This window comes from Mastigoproctus giganteus, chromosome 1, assembly GCF_048544385.1.
Source record: "Mastigoproctus giganteus isolate SK-2022 chromosome 1, ASM4854438v1, whole genome shotgun sequence".
Lineage (NCBI taxonomy): Eukaryota > Metazoa > Arthropoda > Arachnida > Uropygi > Thelyphonidae > Mastigoproctus > Mastigoproctus giganteus.
In genome coordinates, this window is record NC_143575.1 from 262,672,866 (window position 1) to 262,692,994 (window position 20,129).

General features: G+C 39.2%; 1 protein-coding gene across 1 annotated transcript in view; it reads left to right on the plus strand.

Moving 5' to 3' along the window:
• LOC150091874 (uncharacterized) overlaps positions 1-15,338 on the plus strand; it is a 301,712-nt gene extending 286,374 nt beyond the window's left edge. Inside the window, exon 3 of the mRNA XM_090377274.1 lies at positions 12,892-15,338. Coding sequence (XP_090233400.1) covers positions 12,892-13,185 — 294 coding nt within the window. The 3' untranslated portion in view covers positions 13,186-15,338. The remainder of the gene's footprint in view (positions 1-12,891) is intronic.
• Positions 15,339-20,129: the final 4,791 nt, after the last annotated feature.

Consider the following 20,129-nt stretch of genomic DNA (forward strand, 5'->3'; position numbering starts at 1 on the left):
ATTTTAAAAGAAAAATAGAAACAAGAAATTATTCTCTGTTATGTGTGTACATTTCAAAAATATGTTAAATTATTATAAACATGTGATGTTTTGGAATTTAATAATGAAATAGCCACAGCTTATTTTTTATTTATTTATTTTTTTTTTTTTGCACTGAATACTGAAATTAATTCATTGTGGATATGTGTCTGCCTGCAATTGATAAACTTGTTGCCAGGTTGTCAAGGCATGGACACAGAAGCTAACTAAGAATTTCAACACATATGGCCAAAATCAAAAATGCACCTTATTTTCATAAAAATAGTGAAATTGAAGCATAGCAGTAAAGTTTGTGGACTGATGCGACAAAAAGAATACAAAGTGAAAGGAGCAAAAATAGTTTTATTTTTATTCAAAATAATTACCATCTGATTGAATGCACTTATTACACCATTCTAAAAGTTTCTGTCAACAAGGGCATCCAAAAACAAGTTGAATTTGACAATTACATTTTTCTCTATGTTTGAACATTCTGAAATCTTTCTTTTGAGGGCAGTTTTCAACTTGAGAAAGAGGAAGTCCACTGGTGTTAGATCAGTAGAGTAGGATTGGATGGTTGATCTGTCCAATACCATGTTTCATCAGAAATGTCTTCACAAGAAGTGCAGAATGGGCAGCGGGGTACTGTTGTGTAACAAGAACCAGCTGCCTTTCTCTAAAAATTGTGGCCTCACCCAGGAAGTGTGCTTCAATAATCTTTGAAGTTCAATGCTGCATTGTACCTCTATATAGAACATAGCATTATTGACTCTTTCCTCCTCCTCAGGTACAAATTCCTTATGAATCACACTCTGTTTGTCAAAAACCACAATCGGCATCTTCCTGATTCCTGGACTTCAGTAAACAAAACTTTTTGGGCCTTGGTAATGATTTTAGGTCTACTGCATGCTCTGATGCTTCGTCTCTGGAATGCCCAACGCTCATTGCCAGTGACAATACAGTTAAGAAAATTGGGATTGTTTTGACAAGTCTGGATGAAGTCTTTGCATGATGACACTTTGTTGCTTCTGATTACCCATGAAGCTGTACAGCACAAAATTTTGCACAGATCTTCATGCAAAATTTGATGAATCATCTCCTTATTCATATCCAACTCATCAACCATTATTCTGAGGATCAAACAACAATCTCTTGCCAGTTTCCAGAACTTTTATAGCTGTTCTCATTTCAAGAGGTTGGTGGACATTCACTTCTCGGGTCATCACAAACCCGAGAAGTGAGTGTCCACCAACTTTAGGAATTCTAGGGTTTTAATTGTGATAAATAAGTATCTCAAACCTTCTAATCATGTAAGTTGTCATTTATATTTTAGTATTAAATCAGCTCACACACACCAACCATAAGAATAAGTATTTACTGTAACTAAAATATTTATTTGCATATTAAAATAAAATAAATATTTACAAAAACTGCTATTATATTAAATATACATGTAAAAACATTAAAACTGTGATAAAATCCTTGAGATAAAATACACTAAAATAAACCGGATTAAAAGCGATAAAAACGATAAAAATTTTTGGGAGAAGCAGCATCAAATTTCCCCAGAGGATGCGGTTATCATGGATCGAACGCATGGGTTCTGGAACCGTAAATGGCTCGAGAGCCTACGAATCTGTTCATCCGACCACAATATTATGAATAGGGACAGAGGTATGCGTATGCATCCTCTGTTTGAAACTATTATCCTAAGTACGGATGAACGGTTTTGCTTAACACGTTCCCGAGCTATTTCCGCTTCCAGTTCAGACCATGCGCCGACTGCACCACGTGTATAGGTACCGTGAGCCTGTTATATATATGGACGTGCTGCAGGAAGTTTTGTTACTGCTGAGGAAGGGAGCGCAAGCTTCCGAAAGCTCCAGAGATTTTTATCGTTTTTATCGCTTTTAATCCGGTTTATTTTAGTGTATTTTATCTCAAGGATTTTATCACAGTTTTAATGTTTTTACATGTATATTTAATATAATAGCAGTTTTTGTAAATATTTATTTTATTTTAATATGCAAATAAATATTTTAGATACAGTAAATACTTATTCTTATGGTTGGTGTGAGCTGATTTAATACTAAAATATGAATTTTCCCAACCTCAGAGGCCTTTTTCAGGATAAGTTGTCATTTTTTGGTTTTAGCTAAGAAATTTTAATTTAGTAAGGATATAACTAATTTAAAACTCTGGAAATGTAACAATATGGCATAATGTATAACTTAAACTTTATAGCATAAGGTATAATGTAAATTTGACAGCATAATATATATCATTTCATTTAGGAATATATTAGCTTAGTGTAGTATTGTCAATTACTCAATTAAATTGTATTTAAATGGAAATCATGCCCCAAACTATAGCAGCAGAGCAGCTGACACAAAGTAATGGGAAAAGTAGCTTGGAGGACAACCAAAGGGGGAGATAATCCTATGAACTACGGCCTAACAAAATGTGCAACGTTTGCAGAGCTATCTAGAACAGTACACGATATAGCCAAGGGAGATGTCTTTGGTGTGCTTGGTGCAGAGAGTTTAAAGAAATTAGGTACCAACTCAGTGCTGGTGCCTAATTTTTTTTATGAAAACTTGAAGAGTAGCGTGGATAACCTTGAATTAATTAAAATGGGCCTGTCAAGCTCTCAGGTGCCCGCCTCAATGCCAGAGCTCACAATTCTGCATCAGGCAGCACAACTGCAATCCCCAAGGCAAAATGCACTGGTCTTACAGGAGGTAATTATTGTCAATGACTGTTGTCAGGGAAACAGGAAATATATTGTGCAAGAAGGATAAGTGGAATAGAACCAGGGTTTGTCTGCTGGGGGCAAAAGTAGGTGACATTATAGAGAAGATATAGATATCAACTTTTAAAGGCACAAAAGGTGATATTAAGAGTAGGAGATATGAGGACTTACTTAAAGAGTACAGGGTAATGTTTGGAAAAAGTCACAACTTAGGATTGATTTGAAGTTGTCTGCAATTTGGCCCTGGAGAAAATGTGTAAAGCTCATGGGCTTGTTGTTAACAGGAGAGACTGCTTTTACGGGAATGGGATACCTTTAAATAGAAGGAGTGCAAGTATACTTGCTGATGCTGTTGAGGCAGTAATAGATCAGTTGGAAAACTGCTAGCTGAGGGGATACACAGACTAATAGATTAACTAGAGCTGCACGCAGAGGTGAAAGTGATTCTTGCACTGCTTCTATTGGAACATCCAGTAGCCTGGAAAGCAAGCTGTCAGCAATTTCAAGGCCTGCTGTGGGTCATCATGGAACAAGTAAATACATGGACTGCGTTAGGATAACTAAGAGTAAGAACAGTTGCATTTAGACTAATGCTAGAGCACTGTAAATAAATTTGATGAATTTGAAGTACTGATTTAAGTCATAAAATGCAGATATTGTAGGGATAGCAGAGACAGTGTAAATCAGACATAAATGATTCTGATTTTGAATATGGGGAGTATAGTGTATGTAGGAAGGACAAACAGGATGGGGGAGGATGCTCTTAGTTCAGAAGTGAGTCAGTTTGAGTTGACGTAAAGTAAATTGCAGCCATTATCAACCCACTGCAGGATGGAAGCCCCCTCAACAATTCATGCTGAGGGAAATGGACCATAATCTGCCACGCTGGTCCAGTGCGGGTTGGCAGATCGATTGTATTCAGCAGTCAGGGGCTTGAACCCCGGTCTACTCAAAGAGTGTGTGCTATTTCACTCCTGCTCCTGACCACTCGGCTACAAAAAAAAAAAAAGCACTGGTAAAACAAAAATGAGAGTAGGAGTGTGCTATAGGCCTAATGATTGTGATGAATATACCAAACAGAGAAAGAGTGGGTCAGTAAATCAAAATGCCTTATAATGGGGGATTTTAAATTTCTAGACCTTGACTAGAATTTGTAGGTTGGTCACTGCCACACTAGCAGGACTTTTGCAGATTTATTGAATGAGATTTTTCTACAGCAGCATGTTAGGCAACAAGAGAAAGCTACAGGCAAACGGCCCACTGGGTTGCAGTGATCACAGTGTACTAATGTGGAATTTAATTAGACAAAGCTATGTCAAGGGAAATGCTTTTGCCTTCGTAAGGTTGACTACAGTGGTCTAAGGTATTTCTTGAGTGGCATGATGCATTGTTAAACTCTGTTGTTTGAAGATAAATCACCCAAAACCTGCATTGGTATTATTATGTTTATTTCTGAATTGTAAATATGTACATAATGGGATCAAATGTTTCGTGGTATTTTTTCATACTGTCAGACAGCTGTCATTGAAGAAGTGGTAAGACAATACCACAAAATGTTTGAACACAATATGTACATATTTCCAATTCAGAAATAAACATAATAATACCAACGTAGGTTTTGAGTGCTTTGTCTTCAAACGACTGCAATGGTCTCATTTTTTAAATTCTATGCAGTGGGACCAACCGATGATGTTATCCAACAGAAAATTCTAAATGGGAAGCATTCAGAGAAGTAATCATAGATGCCACTAAACCAGTGTTTCCCAACCTTTTTTGAGTCACGGCCCCCCCTTTATAATAGCCAAGTAACCTGCAACCCCCACCCCATTTGCATAAAAAGGCATTTTTAATAGGGTAAAGAAAACACATTAAAAATTGATTTTTCATAATATAATTCTAACCTAATATTTAATGCAATGGTTGTACTTGCATCTGGGCAACCAGCTTCAAAATTCACAGCTGAGTGTTTGTTAAAGCCAACCTCATGTCATCCTCAACATTCAGTCTGTTTCTTGCTTTTGTTTTGATATGAAGAAGTGTTGAAAATCCACTCTCGCAGAGATATGTAGAAGCAAATGGAAGTAAAATCAAAAGCCAAGCATGGTGACATTTGGATATGACTGATACATAGCACACCAGAACTGAGTCAGCAATTTTTCATAAAACAATTTACGTGCTGAGGAATCGTTCTGCAGATCCAAGAATTCATCCTGTACTTTATCGGGAATGCTGACGAAATTCAGGAAAGCAGAGAATGGGTTTTGTACCAGTGCAGCAGCTTCTTCTGTAAGCTCAGGGAAGTATCGCTGAAATTCCTTTTCAAGGGATTCAAGATGCCCAGTAATCTCCTCCTCCAGATTCTCATCCAGTTCACCTTCAGATTCCTCTACCACACTGCAGAGTTTTTCAAACATGGCAATGTTTCCAAGATTTACTTTCCGATGCCAGTTTTGCAGCTTGGATACAAATGCCTGAAGATTGTCTTGAAATTGCATAATGTGTGTTTCATTTCCCTGAAATTTCAGGTTCAGCTTATTTAGCTGGTCTAAAATGTCTGCTAAGTAACAACTCTTTTCTTCCAAGCTTCATCATTACAGTAAGCCACAAGGTCATATTTCCCTTGCACTTCTAGGAACAACTTGATTTCATCTTTCAACTCAAAGACACGACTGACAACATTTCCTTTCAACAACCAGCGTACAGCAGTGTAGAAAGAAGAACCTTGTGATCAGAATTCGTGTCTTTACAGAGTTCTTTAAACAGATGAGTGCTGAGGGCTCCAGATTTGATCAGAGAATCAAGTACCTCTTGCAGAGGAGCTGGAAGAGTCTTACTGGCAAGAGCATATCATTGAATCATGCAGTGAATGTCCTTTGTTTGGGGGAGCAAATTCTTTCACTTTTGTCTGAAAGCCCGACTTTGACCCTAGCATATCTGGTGCTCCATCTGCACAAACCCCACAGACGTTTTTCAACTGTAGTCCTCCAGTTTCAAAAAAGGTATTTATCTTCTCCATAATATCTTCACCTTTTGTAGTAGTTTCAAGTGCACCTCTTCTTTGATGTCATCTGAATGAATATATTTCACGAAGACAAGCAACTGAGGCATGAACTTACATCCGTTGATTCATCAACTTGAAAAGAAAACAATGGAGAAACTTGATTTCATTCAAAACCTGCTCTCCACGTCTACAGACATATCTGAAATGCACCTCTGAATAGTGTTATTGGACAGAGATATTTCTCACATTTTTATCTTGCTGGCTTCCCCAAGAATTAACTTCACCATCTTCAACATGCAGGGTTTCTCCAATCGTGTAAGGTTTTTTTGTTTCGCAATTTCCAATGCAACTTCATATGATGCACTGTGCTGTGCTCTGTTGCTGAAAACTTCCTGTAGGATCAAGTCTCTGACATCTGAGACTAGTTTCATGACATCGAAAGAACTCCAAATCCTTTTTAGTATGTTCTGAATGCTTTCTCTAAGTGATGTTTCAGTTTTGAAGGTTTCATAGATTCAGCACTGAGAATGACATTGCACAAAACACATTGTGACTTCTCTGTGCCATTGCTGATCAAGGTGGTAAAGCCAAATTTTAGATAGTCTTCTGAATATTTGCGTTTTTCTCCATGGGTATAGATTTAGCACGGATAGCACAGACTGATGATGACCTACTGATGCTCTTTAGATTTTAGAAAGTGCAAGCAGTAGCTAACCCACGCTCGACAGAGAGTGGATGGTTTCTATTATGGCGCCAACTAAAGGTGGTTGACTATTGGCGAACTAAGTTCGCGCCAGTTTGCATTAGATGGCCTATCGCGGACATAATTGAATTACATCATTGCAAACATGGCAGCATCGGCAAAACATATGGGATTATCTTCAATTGTATTAAGAGAGCAACTCATGTTTATTCAACAGTCTGTTATTCACATGTCGAGACACTGGTTAAAAATGAATTTTGATATTGAATTTTGCATCACAGTGAATATTTTTTTCAGTTTACTATTTGTAACATAGAATTTTATTCTAATGATAACACTGCATTTGTATATTTTATTTTTAGGGAGTGAATCAAGGTCTTCTGTGGCAGAAATTTGAAAAAATATTAAAGGCCTGCCATAGCAAATAATTAAAATAATATAAAATGTTTAATATGTATGAACACAGCAGACTTTTAATATTTTTTAAGTATCCACTGCAGTGGACCTTAAGTCGCTTCCTTTCATTTATCGAAAATCAGTGTTACAACCACTAGCAGAATACTGCAGTGTAGCCATATGCCATATTGAAATAAATAAGTGTCAAAAACCTTCATGGTGAAATTTCCTATAAAAATAATTGCAACTAAAAATAACTGCAACAAATCCCCCCCCAGAAAACACTTGTGACCCCCCCTTGGGGAAAGCGTCACTGTCACCCCTCACACTAGTGGACGAACCCACCACTTGGAAGGTATATAGGTGCACTGCATTCACACAGACGGTAATTCGATGTCAGTATGGATAAATGTCATGAGTTAACTGACTTTGAAAGAGGAATGGTAGTGGGTGCCCGAAGCATGGGTCACTCTATCACAGACGTGGTGCAGATATTGCACTATCCTCATTCGAAAATATCAAGAGGGAATGCACCATTTCTGGAATAACATCTCATCGTGGACAGTGCCGTGGGTGGACAAAGGGGTTGGACAAACATGGCCGTCAATATTTGTCTCGCATTGTTTCAGCCAACTGGAGAGCGACGGTGGCACAAATCACCGCTGACTTCAACGAGGGAAGTGCTAGAAACGTCTCCACCAATCAGGTGATCATTAGCCGCAATAGGTTATGGGAGCCACCGACCCACCAGAGTCCCATTGTTAACACCACGACACAGGGCTCTACACCTCAGCTGGGTGAGAGAACATCAGCACTGGACCTTGGATAGTTAGAGACAGGTCTCCTGGTCTGATGAATCCCATTTCCAGTTATTTTGAGCGGATGGGAGGGTGCGTATCTGGCGGAAACCACACACAAAGCTATGCACCCATGTCAACAAGGAACTGTTCGGGCAGGTGGATGGTCGGTAATGGTAATGGTCTGGCATACTTTGGGACCTCTGGTATGTCTAGATACATCTCTGAACAATCCACGTTTCGTGTCCATCCTTGCAGATCATCTGCATCCCTTCATGGTCATCGTGCACCAACAGGGCAATGGACTCTTGCAGCAGGACAATGTGCGTCCCCAGAGCCGTAGTGACTAGAACATGGTTCAAAGAGCATTCTGCAGATTTTAGCACCATGGAATGGTCTTCCCTTCACCAGACACGAACCCTGTGGACCATCTTTGTGATGCTTTGGTAAGGTCCATTCGAGCTTTGGAATGCAACAGAATTATGGACAGCAGTGCAGCAAACATGGATGGAAATAACTGTGGAACGCTTTCATGAACTAGTGGACTCAATGCTTTGCCTTGTGACTACCCTTATCCGGCAGAAGGAGGGCAGCAAAGACTTCTTCACTTATATTAAACAGTAGAAGGAAGGGGTTGAATCATATTGGGCCATTTAATGTCAATGGGTTAATTGTGGATGATCCTGTTCAGGTTGCTGCCAAACTGAATTGGTATTTTGCATCTACATTCATACGAGGAATTCTTTAGGAAAGGCGTTGTGAGAAGTTTATCAAATTCTAATGGGGCACTAAATGATTTTGTCATAACTGAAAGTAGAGTGGAACAGAAATTGTTGAAGCTAAATGTAAAAAAGGTGCTTAGGTGAATGGAATCTATCCAGTTATATTAAGGGAGGCAACGAAGGAAGTAAGAAAATCCTTGCCATGATTATGAGAGACTCCTTGGATTCAGGGAAGGTCTCTGTGAACTGGAGATGTGTGAAGTATCCTAAATTCACAAAGGGGCAGCAAAGAGTGACACTAGTAATTACAGACCTGTTAGTTTAACTTCTGTTCCAGAGAAAATAATGGAGAACTATTAAAAGAAGCAATGCAGGATCATCTGGTCCCGAGTGCCAAGCGTTTTTCTTTGTGCAATTTTTAGAGTGCTTTTTGAAAACAATATAGATTTATTTCTTTTTTTGTGTGATTTTTCTCCTCTTTTGTTCACATCAAGTAGTTCTGTGCTTGCAAAGTCAGAAGTAAGAACCCAGAAAGGGAATCCACCTTTCTTTTCCTAGTCTTGATATCAAATACTAACTACTCTATTAATTTCAATAACCGCTTGGTCACTGGTGGTACAGCTCCTGCCTCCACGTGGCTGGACCGGTAACCTGGGGGAAAATCCATCCCTCAGGGCTAAAAGGAGCAGAAATGGAAACTGGTGTATTTCCACGTTTAGCGCCTAAGAGCTCTCAACATGACAATGACACCGACCATGATTTCTCTCTTTCAAAGAGACTTCAAAAGGACACATGGAAGCAGGAATCTCCAGCTTTCCTCATAGTACATTCTTTGTCATCCAACCTGTGAGCAAGCTATCCCCTTTCATCATCCAGAGATGCCTAGATTATGCTGCAGGTTCACCAAAAATGGTCAGATGTCTCCAATCAGGAGATTTACTAATAGACACATCTCACTCAAGACATTCTGAGTTACTATTACAACTAACTTCTTTAAGTGGAATACTGAATCAGTCACCCCACACAGCACACTGAATTCTTCCAAGGGAGTGATCTCCAAATGGGATCTATTAAATGTTTCTGAGGAAGAAATAGTCCAGGAGCTTAAAAGATCAAAATGTTTTTCATGCAAGACAAATCATGATCAGAAAAGATGGCAACTTAACTCCTATGCAAAACATAATCTTAACTTTCAGTACTCCAAATCTACCAGGTTCTGTCAAAGCAGGTTACTTGAACTTCCGCGTTAAGCCATATATCCCAAATCTGCTTAAATGTTATAAATGTCAAAAGTTCAGCCATTCTCAGACAGCATGCCGTGGAGACGCTATACGAGTACACGTAAATCAGTCAAATTTGACAATTTAGATATTGCATGTATTCGAAAATTTGGTGAGCAAAAAATTTATTTCTGCATGAACCACCTTTCAAAATACTCTGGCGGTGCTCGTATGTCTGATCTGCTGGTGCAAAAATCACACTCGAGCAGAATGTAAGGCTCCAACACCACAGTGTCCTAATTGTAGTGGCAAGCATCCAGCTTACTCCAAAGATTGTGAACTATGGAAGATAGGAGAAAAAATACAAAAATATAAAATTGAAAATAAAAGTCTCATACCAAGATGCAAACAAACAGGTCAACTTAAGTATACCAAAATGCACTTATGCTTCTACCATTCAGACACGAAGTATCCTTCTCTCCAAAAATATCAATGTCAGACTGGGCTTGATCTGTACTCTCGGTCCAGCATCCATTTGAACCAAATTCAGTAGACAAAAGCAATAATACGCTACTCACAATTCCATCCCAGAGACCTCCACATTGTCAGATAGCAGAAAATTTGCAAAGACCGTATCTTGTTGAGGTGTAACAAGCATGGATACAGATGATACTATCCGTCAAGAAGAACTGCTTGAAATACATACAGATGATATGGAAGATGATGATATTGTCCATGGCAATGAATCAGGACGTCCCACTTTTCCCTGAAAAGAAAAATCAAAACCAGACCATCATAAACAATTAGATTATAAAAGGCAGTCAGATACATCTTCCATGAATAAAACCAAATAATGGAACACATCATTCGGTGGAATTGTAGAGGTTTTCGCAGCAACGTCGATGATATCAATGAACTGATTCACTGCTTCAATCCTGATGTCATGTGCCTACAAGAAACCAACTTGACGTCCCAAGTTTCCACTAAGTCAAAAATTACACTATCTTCAGACAAGATAGAGCTGACACTAATAGTGCTCATGGAGGAGTGGCCATCCTGTTGGACTCAAGAGTTCCCTCCAGATGCATTCCATTGAAAACCTGCTTAGAAGCTGTTGCCACAAACATAGTAATTGGAATCAGTATTAAATTGGTCTCAATTTATCTTCCACTCAATCATCCATATTCTATTCAGGAAATCGAAGATCTTGTGTTGTAACTACCATCTCCCTTCTGTCTACTAGGTTACTTTAATGCTCACCACCCATTATGGGATTCCTCCAGCTTAGACATGCATGGAAACTTATTGAAATGTTGATAGACAGAGAGGATTTAACATTGTTGAATACTGGCTTTCCTACTGGATCAACCTCCACAATAGAACTATTATCTATGATTTTTTACTTTTGTGAATATATTACCACGTATGATAAAAAGTTTTTATTATATCGATTTTTTTAAATCTAAAATACTGAAAACTGCAAGGGGCCACAAGGTGATTTTGCACCTCGAGCCTCTAAAGATGTAAGTTTGGCTCCGCGTGGGTCTGCTGAATCCTGGATAAATCATCGAAATATATTGTTTCCAAGTTAAAATACAATTGGTTAATAAAATAATAAAATAATTGTGTGCTATATTATTATTTTATTAACCAATAAAGAGTTTATTGAAACTTATTATTAAGTGGGATTATTGCATACCCAACAGTATACCATACAAATCTGCTATACAGGGTGTCTCAAAAATATTGGAACAAACGTTTAGGGGAGGTAGGTAACATCTAAAGGAATGTGAAGCATATAGGAACCCATAACTGGAAACGTCGCCGTAAGTCGGGAGACTGCGCTGTTCAGCAGTTCGCGAGAGGGAAAATTTCTGGTTTACTCATTCAAGCAGTAGTCACTGCACGAAGAGCATGCATCGATATACGAACTGTGAGCTGGCAGACATGCACCTAGTGTATGGATTAGCTAGCAGAGGGCCCACACGGTATGTGCCCCCATGCTGCACAACATCGCTTTGCAATAAATGTGTGGGCAGGTATGGTCGGTGACTGCTTAATCGGCCCATACCTGTTACCGTCCCACATGAACTCCGCTAAATGTCGGATCTTTCTTGAACAAGTTCTACCAGGGTTACTTGATGACGTTCCAGCAAACGTGAGACGCAACATTTGCTTTCAACATGATGGGGTGCCTGCCCGTTATGGAAGGTGTGTTCGTGGCCATTTGAACAGGCGTTTTGGGCGTCGATGGATTGGCTGTGGTGGACCCATTGCCTGGCCCCTATACTCACCTGATTTATCGAGCCTTGATTTATTTCTGTGGGGGGCCCCTCAAATCTATCGTGTATGAATCGCCTGTGGAGACGGAAATGGATCTCATGGCGAGACTCGTCTGCGCTGCTGCTACTGTCAAAGAAACTCCAGGTGTGTTCAACCGTGTCAACCAATCCATGCCAACCATGAGATGCATGCATCGCGTCTCATGGTTGAACCTTCGAGCATCTGTTGTAACATCATGCATCCATCTCGTACTCCATTTTTAATATTATGTCAAATAAATGTTTGCCACTAATTACTGTCTTGTGTCATTTCTGCTTCTTGTGCCTCTGCTACTACTTTCCTGTGACGTTTCCGGTTATGGGTTCCTATGCAATTCACATTCCTTTAGATGTTACCTACCTCCCCTAAACGTTTGTACCAATATTTTTGAGATACCCTGTATAAATGACGATGTTTCGAATTCAGTTTTGGTATCTGTTATCAAGTATGAAAATTACAGGGATCTCCTGGAAGTAATCTATCACCTAAGCTGACAGCCGAATGGACAAACTATTTGTCCATCAACTTAGTTATATTATTTTTTACTGAGCTTACCCTACATTATGCATTTCAACTTTCATATATTCACCTATAAAGTAATACCAGTGCTGGGTGTTATTACATGACCAGTTAAGATTGATGATTGTAAGCTTTTGTTCTTTTTTTTTATATTTGAAATGCATGCAAGGTTTTTGCACTATGACCTTTAGGATGGAGTGGAAAACCTTGAGCTTTGACAAGTGTAGTATTGGGAAGGAATTATTTATATATATATTTTTTTTTTCGTGTTTTCTGTAGTTCCGATCATCGCTTGTAGTTTATATTTTATGGTTATATATCCATGAATTTTCATATAATTCTTATTTTAATCCTTATTTTTGTTGGGGGGGGGGTGTCTTTAAAGTCAGCAAGAGAAAGCTGTTTTGGTTGTTTTAACAGATTTGTTTATTTTTACCACAGGATCTTGTGAAAAGTCATCTGATGTTTGCTGTAAGAGAAGAAGTAGATGTACTGAAAGAGAAGATTACAGAGTTGATGGATCGCATCTCTCAACTTGAATACGAAAATGGCTTTTTACGTGCCAATGCAAGTCAAGAAACCCTAACTCAACTGTCGCAGGCTCAGCAAGTACCAAAACCGCCACCGCCTCAGGCACCAACTATAACTGCACCATCCATTCACATTCAGCAACAGCAGGTGGTTACGTCAACACAACAGCCAGCTCCTCTTCCACCACAGCAAGCATCATCATAACACAGTTCTTTGTATATTTAAATTATATGTATCCCTTTTTCCTCTCTCTCTCTCTCTCTCTCTCTCTCTCTCTCTCTCTCTCTCTCTCTCTCTCTCTCATTCTGTACATTAGATTCTGTGTCCCACCAATTGTTATTAGAATAGTTGTTCACAGTAAGAAGTTAGGCTGTAGTCCTTGGGAGTATTAATGAACGGTACTGTTGCTAGAATGTCATAGTGAGATGATATGTATACATACATTTTGTCATTCTGTAACATACGACTATTCCATAGTATTACTACTCATTGTTCTTTTAAACGGAATCTATACACATGAGTGTATATAAGGTTATCCTTTTCTTTCTTTCTTTTTTTTCCCTTCCCCTCTCCCTTTATTTACTTCACCTCCCTTTGTTTTTTTGTTTTTTTGTTTTTTTTTTTTCCCTCAATTGGATGGCATAAAATGTTGTGGAGAGGATGTTCAGAATACATGGCATTGTAAATAGCTGACCAAATATTTCATGTTTGAGATATGTCATACATAGGTTGTCATCAGTATTCATACTTGTAGAATTACCATTCGTTTATGCATTTCCCCTCCCTCTTTACCTTTTCCCCCCAGTCATTAGTGAACAAAGTTTGTTCCATTTTGTAACTCTAGATTTCCTGAAACCCCCCCAAAAAAAAAAGAAAAAAAAAAAAAAAAGAAAAGAAGAAAAAAAATTCTGGACAGTACTGAACCTTACTTCAAAGTGAAGTTAATTGATAGATGTTCTTGGCCATCAATAGATCCTTAATAAGACACTAGTAGCTCTTAAAAAACAGTACCAGTTAACTGCAGAATTTGTAATGTGTTGTGCGATATTGAATGCTGTATTTGAGAGGTTGTTGTCTTTGGCTTCTCTCATACCATGTCATTGCAAGCTAAACTTGTACATAAAATGTTTGTTGTAATGGAAAAGTTATTTAATATTCAAACGTGGGGAGTGGGTAACATCACTTGATGGTCCCAGTGCAGAAGGGAACAAAACACCATTACTATTTAATATTTCCATTTGGGTGATTGAAGTTACCAGCGAATTTTTTAAAAATTTATAGGAGGAGGGGAAAGAATTCTTAGTTGGCGGAAAACATTTTTTCTGAATTCCTAATTTCTACAAGATTAGTTCTCACGCACTCTCTCTCTCTCTCTCTCTCTCTCTCTCTCTCTCTCTCTCTCTCTCTCTCTCTCTCTCTCTCTCTCTTTTTTTTTTTTTTTTATTTAGTGTTGTCTAGGCAACATGGACACCATATGAATGCAGGTAAGAGTTATGTGCACTTGATTCCCATGGTGCTTTGGTCGTGGGGCAAATCACAAAGGCGAGTTTCAGCAGAAACTACTCCGCCCTTTGTTGGACCAATGCAAGATTGTATAGAGAATCTTATCTTTTATATTAGGTATTGAGAAACAGTGAATGTCGAACATGCCAAACTAATATTGTCAAGAGTGTTCCATTATGCTGTACAGTAGTTCAGGATAAGAAAGGAGGAAACAGTAGTGACGGGCATCTACGTACTCACCTAAAACATGACATTGTAGGCCTTACAGTACATTGTGATAGAAGCGGGATACCACAGTTCCGTCTCATCTACAGCCGTCATTAGACGACTAATCAAGAACCAATGCAGAATTTGTGATACATCTGTAAGCAGAAGAAACTAGATCATCTGTTTTTTTTTTTTTTTTTTTTTTTTACCTTCGAATGCTCTCATTTATAGTATGTGTAATTGGTACTGCTTAATTAATCTGTGCTGAGTGTGCTATCTTAGTGCCTAGTACTATCTTACAACTTCAGGGTCAGTTCAGATTGTTCCTGACGAGTTTATTTTGATTCATTAATGTATATTAGCTAGTAGGCCATAGACTTGACTATAATATTTTAAGTTTTAAGTATATATGGGTCTGCAAGGTGGCACTGGGCCCCAAGAAACATATTTCAGATTTTTTTATTTATTTTTGTTATTTTATTTTTTTTTCTATTGTATACAGATCTGCACTACACCAAGATGGTCCATGTGACTAATGGAATAAAATTGTTAAAAATTTGCTGCTACTGCTTAGCTCACCACTGTTTTCCTTCTTTTTACAACGTGATGTATATAGTTAATGGCTTGTAAAATAAAGTTTCACAGTTTTGATTTGTACCATATTGGTGTTCTGCCTCGTTATTTTTCTTTAACTCAGTTGCTTACAATGTTTTGCATGTTAATTTTTATTTGTCAAAAGGTGTGCAATATTTTTACTTGCGTTTCCATAAGAAACCAAAATAAAGATTAAACGGGATCTTGTTAATCCTGTCAAACATGTTAAGCCGATAAATTTTTTTTTTTTTTTTTTTTGCTTTAAGCTGTAAGTACACAGAAGACATTAGTAAGGTTCCACAGGGAAACAGTCTCCCAGAAGTTTGCTATATTCTGATTTCATTTGAACAGGTTAGGGCTACTATTACAGGGGAAGGAGGAGGGCTTTAAGAGTAATGCATAAAAATAAAGTGTGTATACTGATAAGTATAGTGTCAAAAACTATGCCATTATACATTCTATATGGTGAGGGAATTTCCCAGTGATGCTTCTAAGCTTTCAGATTAGCCAAGGTCAGAGGAATCCAGGATGTTTGCAGTGTGCTACAACTGTGGAAATTAAGAAGCAGGGTCCAAAAGACCCTATGATGATTCACCTACAAGGATCGATGCCATGGTCTAAAGGACAGGATTCAAGCTGGGAGAAGTGCAGGTATAGTGCTTGGATAAATCTGACATTCCACTTCTGAGCACATTGCTTACCAGGTACTGGGTGTCCCTTTGGATTCTGCAGTGGTAGGGAAACTGGACACAAAAAAAACATATGACTTCTGAGAAACTAAATCTCCCAACAGTAGTCCCTATCAAAAAATAATGATAAATATGAGCTTACTACCACCACAGCAAAGAGGCTCAGAACTGTTGCCATATTGGGTCCACCGCCTAGATTCCTGACAATGCATTCTACTTGCAAAAAGCTCATAGGAAACTTCCTCTATCCACAGTTTAGGGGAGTTTACGGTTGGGTAAACATCCCTAAAACCAGATGGGAACCCATTCCCCTACTTAGATACTCATCGTTAATATCAATTCATTAACTTCTATGGATTCAGTTACCCAGCTGTAATTGAATATTTGCAAATGGCCTATCATATTGCTCTTGCCTATGCTAAATGTAATGCAAAAATCCAAGAAATTATAGCATGCTCACCCATAAAACAAATACCTATTAACTGCCAAGGAGAGCATACTTGCACATGCCTGCAGTGGAAAGAGGAAAAAGATTTAAAGGCAGAGATGAATTGTACCAGGAGGTATGAAAATTGGTGAAACCTATAAAGAGCAAGCTTGCAAAAACCTGCACAGAAAGACTAGTTAGCTGCCACTCCTATATCAGTGCCTCCTACTTCACCCTCTACCAAAACTCAATGATAAAGAGAAATGGAAATACCTCCTGTAATGCCAGAAAAACAAAGATGTCATGAAGGATGTACCAATTGACTGTTTTGGAACTTTGAGCTAAAAATAGACAATCCCCCAACCACGAAAAAAATAGAAGAATAAGCTGTTGAGTAAGAAGACTTTGGAAGCTGCCTGGCAAACAATGGGTGGCTTAGAAATAATGGTCAAATTCAAGCAGTGGAATTAACTGGTTCTGAGGGAATGTTAATAAAATCAAGGTCTCCATAGATGCAAGTCAGTGTGTTCATATAAAGGCAAATTGAGGATCTACTTTGCAGAATGTCAGCCTGATATGTAAAAACAACAGGCAATGAACCTGCCCAGTGAGATTCATCACAGAGAGTAATCACATCCTCTTACCGCCAACATAGAAGCAGTTGCATTTTTGCCTTCTGTTATAATGTCGGGAGAATTCTATTAAATAATAAAGGAATTTATAATGAATTTTAAAAGAGCAGTACACACAAGAGACAAAAGATAAGTTTTAAAAAAGTGCTATATGAAATTGATAGGTGATGATACACCTAGTAGAAGCTGAGGCCAATAAATGAGGTCATATCCCTTGCATGAAGTGTTGAGCAACAAATCTCCATAATCTATTTTATTTTATCGAACTCTCAACAAAGGTCATCCTCAGTTTTTCTGCTCATGTTGAAGCAAATAATGTCCTGGTCCAGTAGCAAATTAATGCATTTATAGGTAGAAAAATCCACATGGATGTTATCAACAAACAGTTCACATTAGATGTGACCTAATGGTGCTACTTATTGTTTTGCTGCAGTATTTGGTGAAGTAAAAAGATGTCCTGTTAAATGCTGAATCGTGCAACATGAATGAGAGAACTGCAACAAGCCATTGACCATCTGAACTGGTGTGCCATGGCCAATGGTTTCAGATTCTCAGCGACAAAGACCGTTTTTTTGCGTCAATTTTTGTCACAAGCATAATCTCCACCCCAGACCTGATTTACGAAATTCTTGGGACTCAAATTGGCAAAAAGCTAACATTCCTCCAATGTATTCATCAGCTATGCACACAGTGCACAAAAGGGCTGAACATTCTCTGTGCTCTCCTAATTCTTCACGTGCAGACCGATGCACTTTACTCCATCTGTATCGTGCGCTTGTACGTTCTAAGTTAGTTTATGGGTCTCGGGTATATGCGTCCGCCAGAAATAGAGCACTTCATTGGCTTGATTTCATTCACCATTGGGCCATTTATATTACCACTGGTGCATTCAGAGATCACATGTCCATAGTCTATGTTGAAGCAAATGAAAACCATCCTTGTTGCTTCAAGAAAAAGATGTAGCTTTAAGCTGAACTCCCTGCCAGAATACTGCACATGGACATACGTTTTTGAGCCACGATGGGATACCTTTTTAACACATGTCCAACTGCTAACCACCCATTCAGCATTCATGTTCAAAAGCATCATGGTAGGCAAGGTTGCTCGATCACCAAAGCAGCCCCTTCCACCCTGCCATGCTCAAATACCAGCATGCCTTTTTGCTCAAGAACATGACAAAGCCTAATACCCCAACTGTCTGCCTTCGGCTCTGTTCACAACACCATGCAGGATATTCTGATTTCTTGCCAGTTTACAAATACACTATATGGGTTTTGAGCAGATATGCACTCTCTATGAAGGTGGATTGGATACCCATTTCTGCTGGATCCTCAGTCACATCACGATTAGAGAAAATGATTTGGCAGACATTGCAGCCAAACTGGAAGCCCTGACAGTCTCGACCCTATACAGACTACAAGCAAGTAATCTGTAGAAAGTTGTATTTTCATTAGCAAGATTTGTGGCATATGCAGGTTACAAACAGACTATATCAGATTCAGCCTGTGATCCATCTTTGGCAGCGTAGTCTATGCAGGGATCAAAAAGAGGAAGTTATTCTTGCTCAGCTCTGCATAGGACAGTCATCTGAGACTCCTTTCTGCTCAGGTGTGATGACCCATGTGCGAGCAATGCAACACCATTTTATCTGACTATCAGTTTTAGAAATGCTCGTTTTACCGCTTTTAACAATCTGAGTGACCTCGTGGATAACAGTAGGATCACCGTCCTCCCCACAATAGGTGAAAAAGACCTTAGTTCGATACCCGTCGATCTCGGGTGGGGGTAGCATGGGTGTTTTCTCCCGGAAACTGGTTTTTAGTCCAGAAAAAATCGACCACAGAACACACGTAATTTACAGACAGTACATACGGAGCAATATGGCCTTAGTTGCTGGTGCACCAAAAACCAACCAACCATCTGACTCAGCCATACACACAGTCATATTTTAACCAACAATGACAATGTGTCAGCAGTTTTTAAATTTTATAAGTGATTAATATATATACAGCGTTTCTCAAAAATTTTGGTACAAACGTTTAGGAGAGGTAGGTAACATCTAAAGGAATGTGAATCGCATAGGAACCCATAACTGGAAACGTCACGGGAAAGTAGTAGCAGAGGCACAAGAAGCAGAAATCGCACAAGACAGTAATTAGCGGCAAACATTTATTTGACAATATTAACAATGGAATACGAGATGGATGCATTTCATGATGTTACAACAGATGCTCGAAGGTTCCACCATGAGACGCGATGCATCGTGAAACCAGCGCAGCACGGATTGGCGGACACAGTTGATGAGTCTGCAGATGAGTCTCCGCAGGCGATTCATACATGATAGATTTGAGGGGTTCCCACAGAAATCAAGGCTCGATAAATCAGGTGAGCGAGGGGGAGCAGGCAACGGGTCCACCCCGGCCAATCCATCGACGTCCAAAACACCTGTTCAAATGGTCACAAACACACCTTCCATAATGGGCAGGCGCCCTGTCATGTTGAAACCAAATGTTGCATCTCACATTTGCTGGAACATCGTCAATAACCCTGGTAGAACTTGTTCAAGAAAGATCCAATATTTAGCGGAGTTCATGCGGGATGATAACAGGTGTGGCCCGACTAAGCAGTGTCACCGACCATACCTGCCCACACATTTATTGCAAAGCGATGTGCCGCATTGGGGTGCACACCGTGTGGGCCTTCTGCTAATCCATGCACTAGGTGCATGTCTGCCAGCTCACAGTTAGTATATCAATGCATGCTCTTCGTGCGGCGACTACTGCTTGAATGAGTAAACCAGAAATTTTTCCTCTCGCGAACTAATGAACAGCGCCATCTGACTCACAGTGACGTTTCCGGTTATGGGGTCCTATGTGATTCACATTCCTTTAGATGTTACCTACCTCCCCTAAACGTTTGTACCGATATTTTTGAGACATCCTGTATACAGGGTGATTCACTACCAGTGCGACAAACTTGCAGGAGGTGTAGGGGGCACAAAGACGAATCGGAATCACATAGCATTGCAGGGTCCAAAATGCCTTCGGCATGCGGTAGAGGACGTTGGACGGGAGGTCGCGTGAACAGCGATCCCGC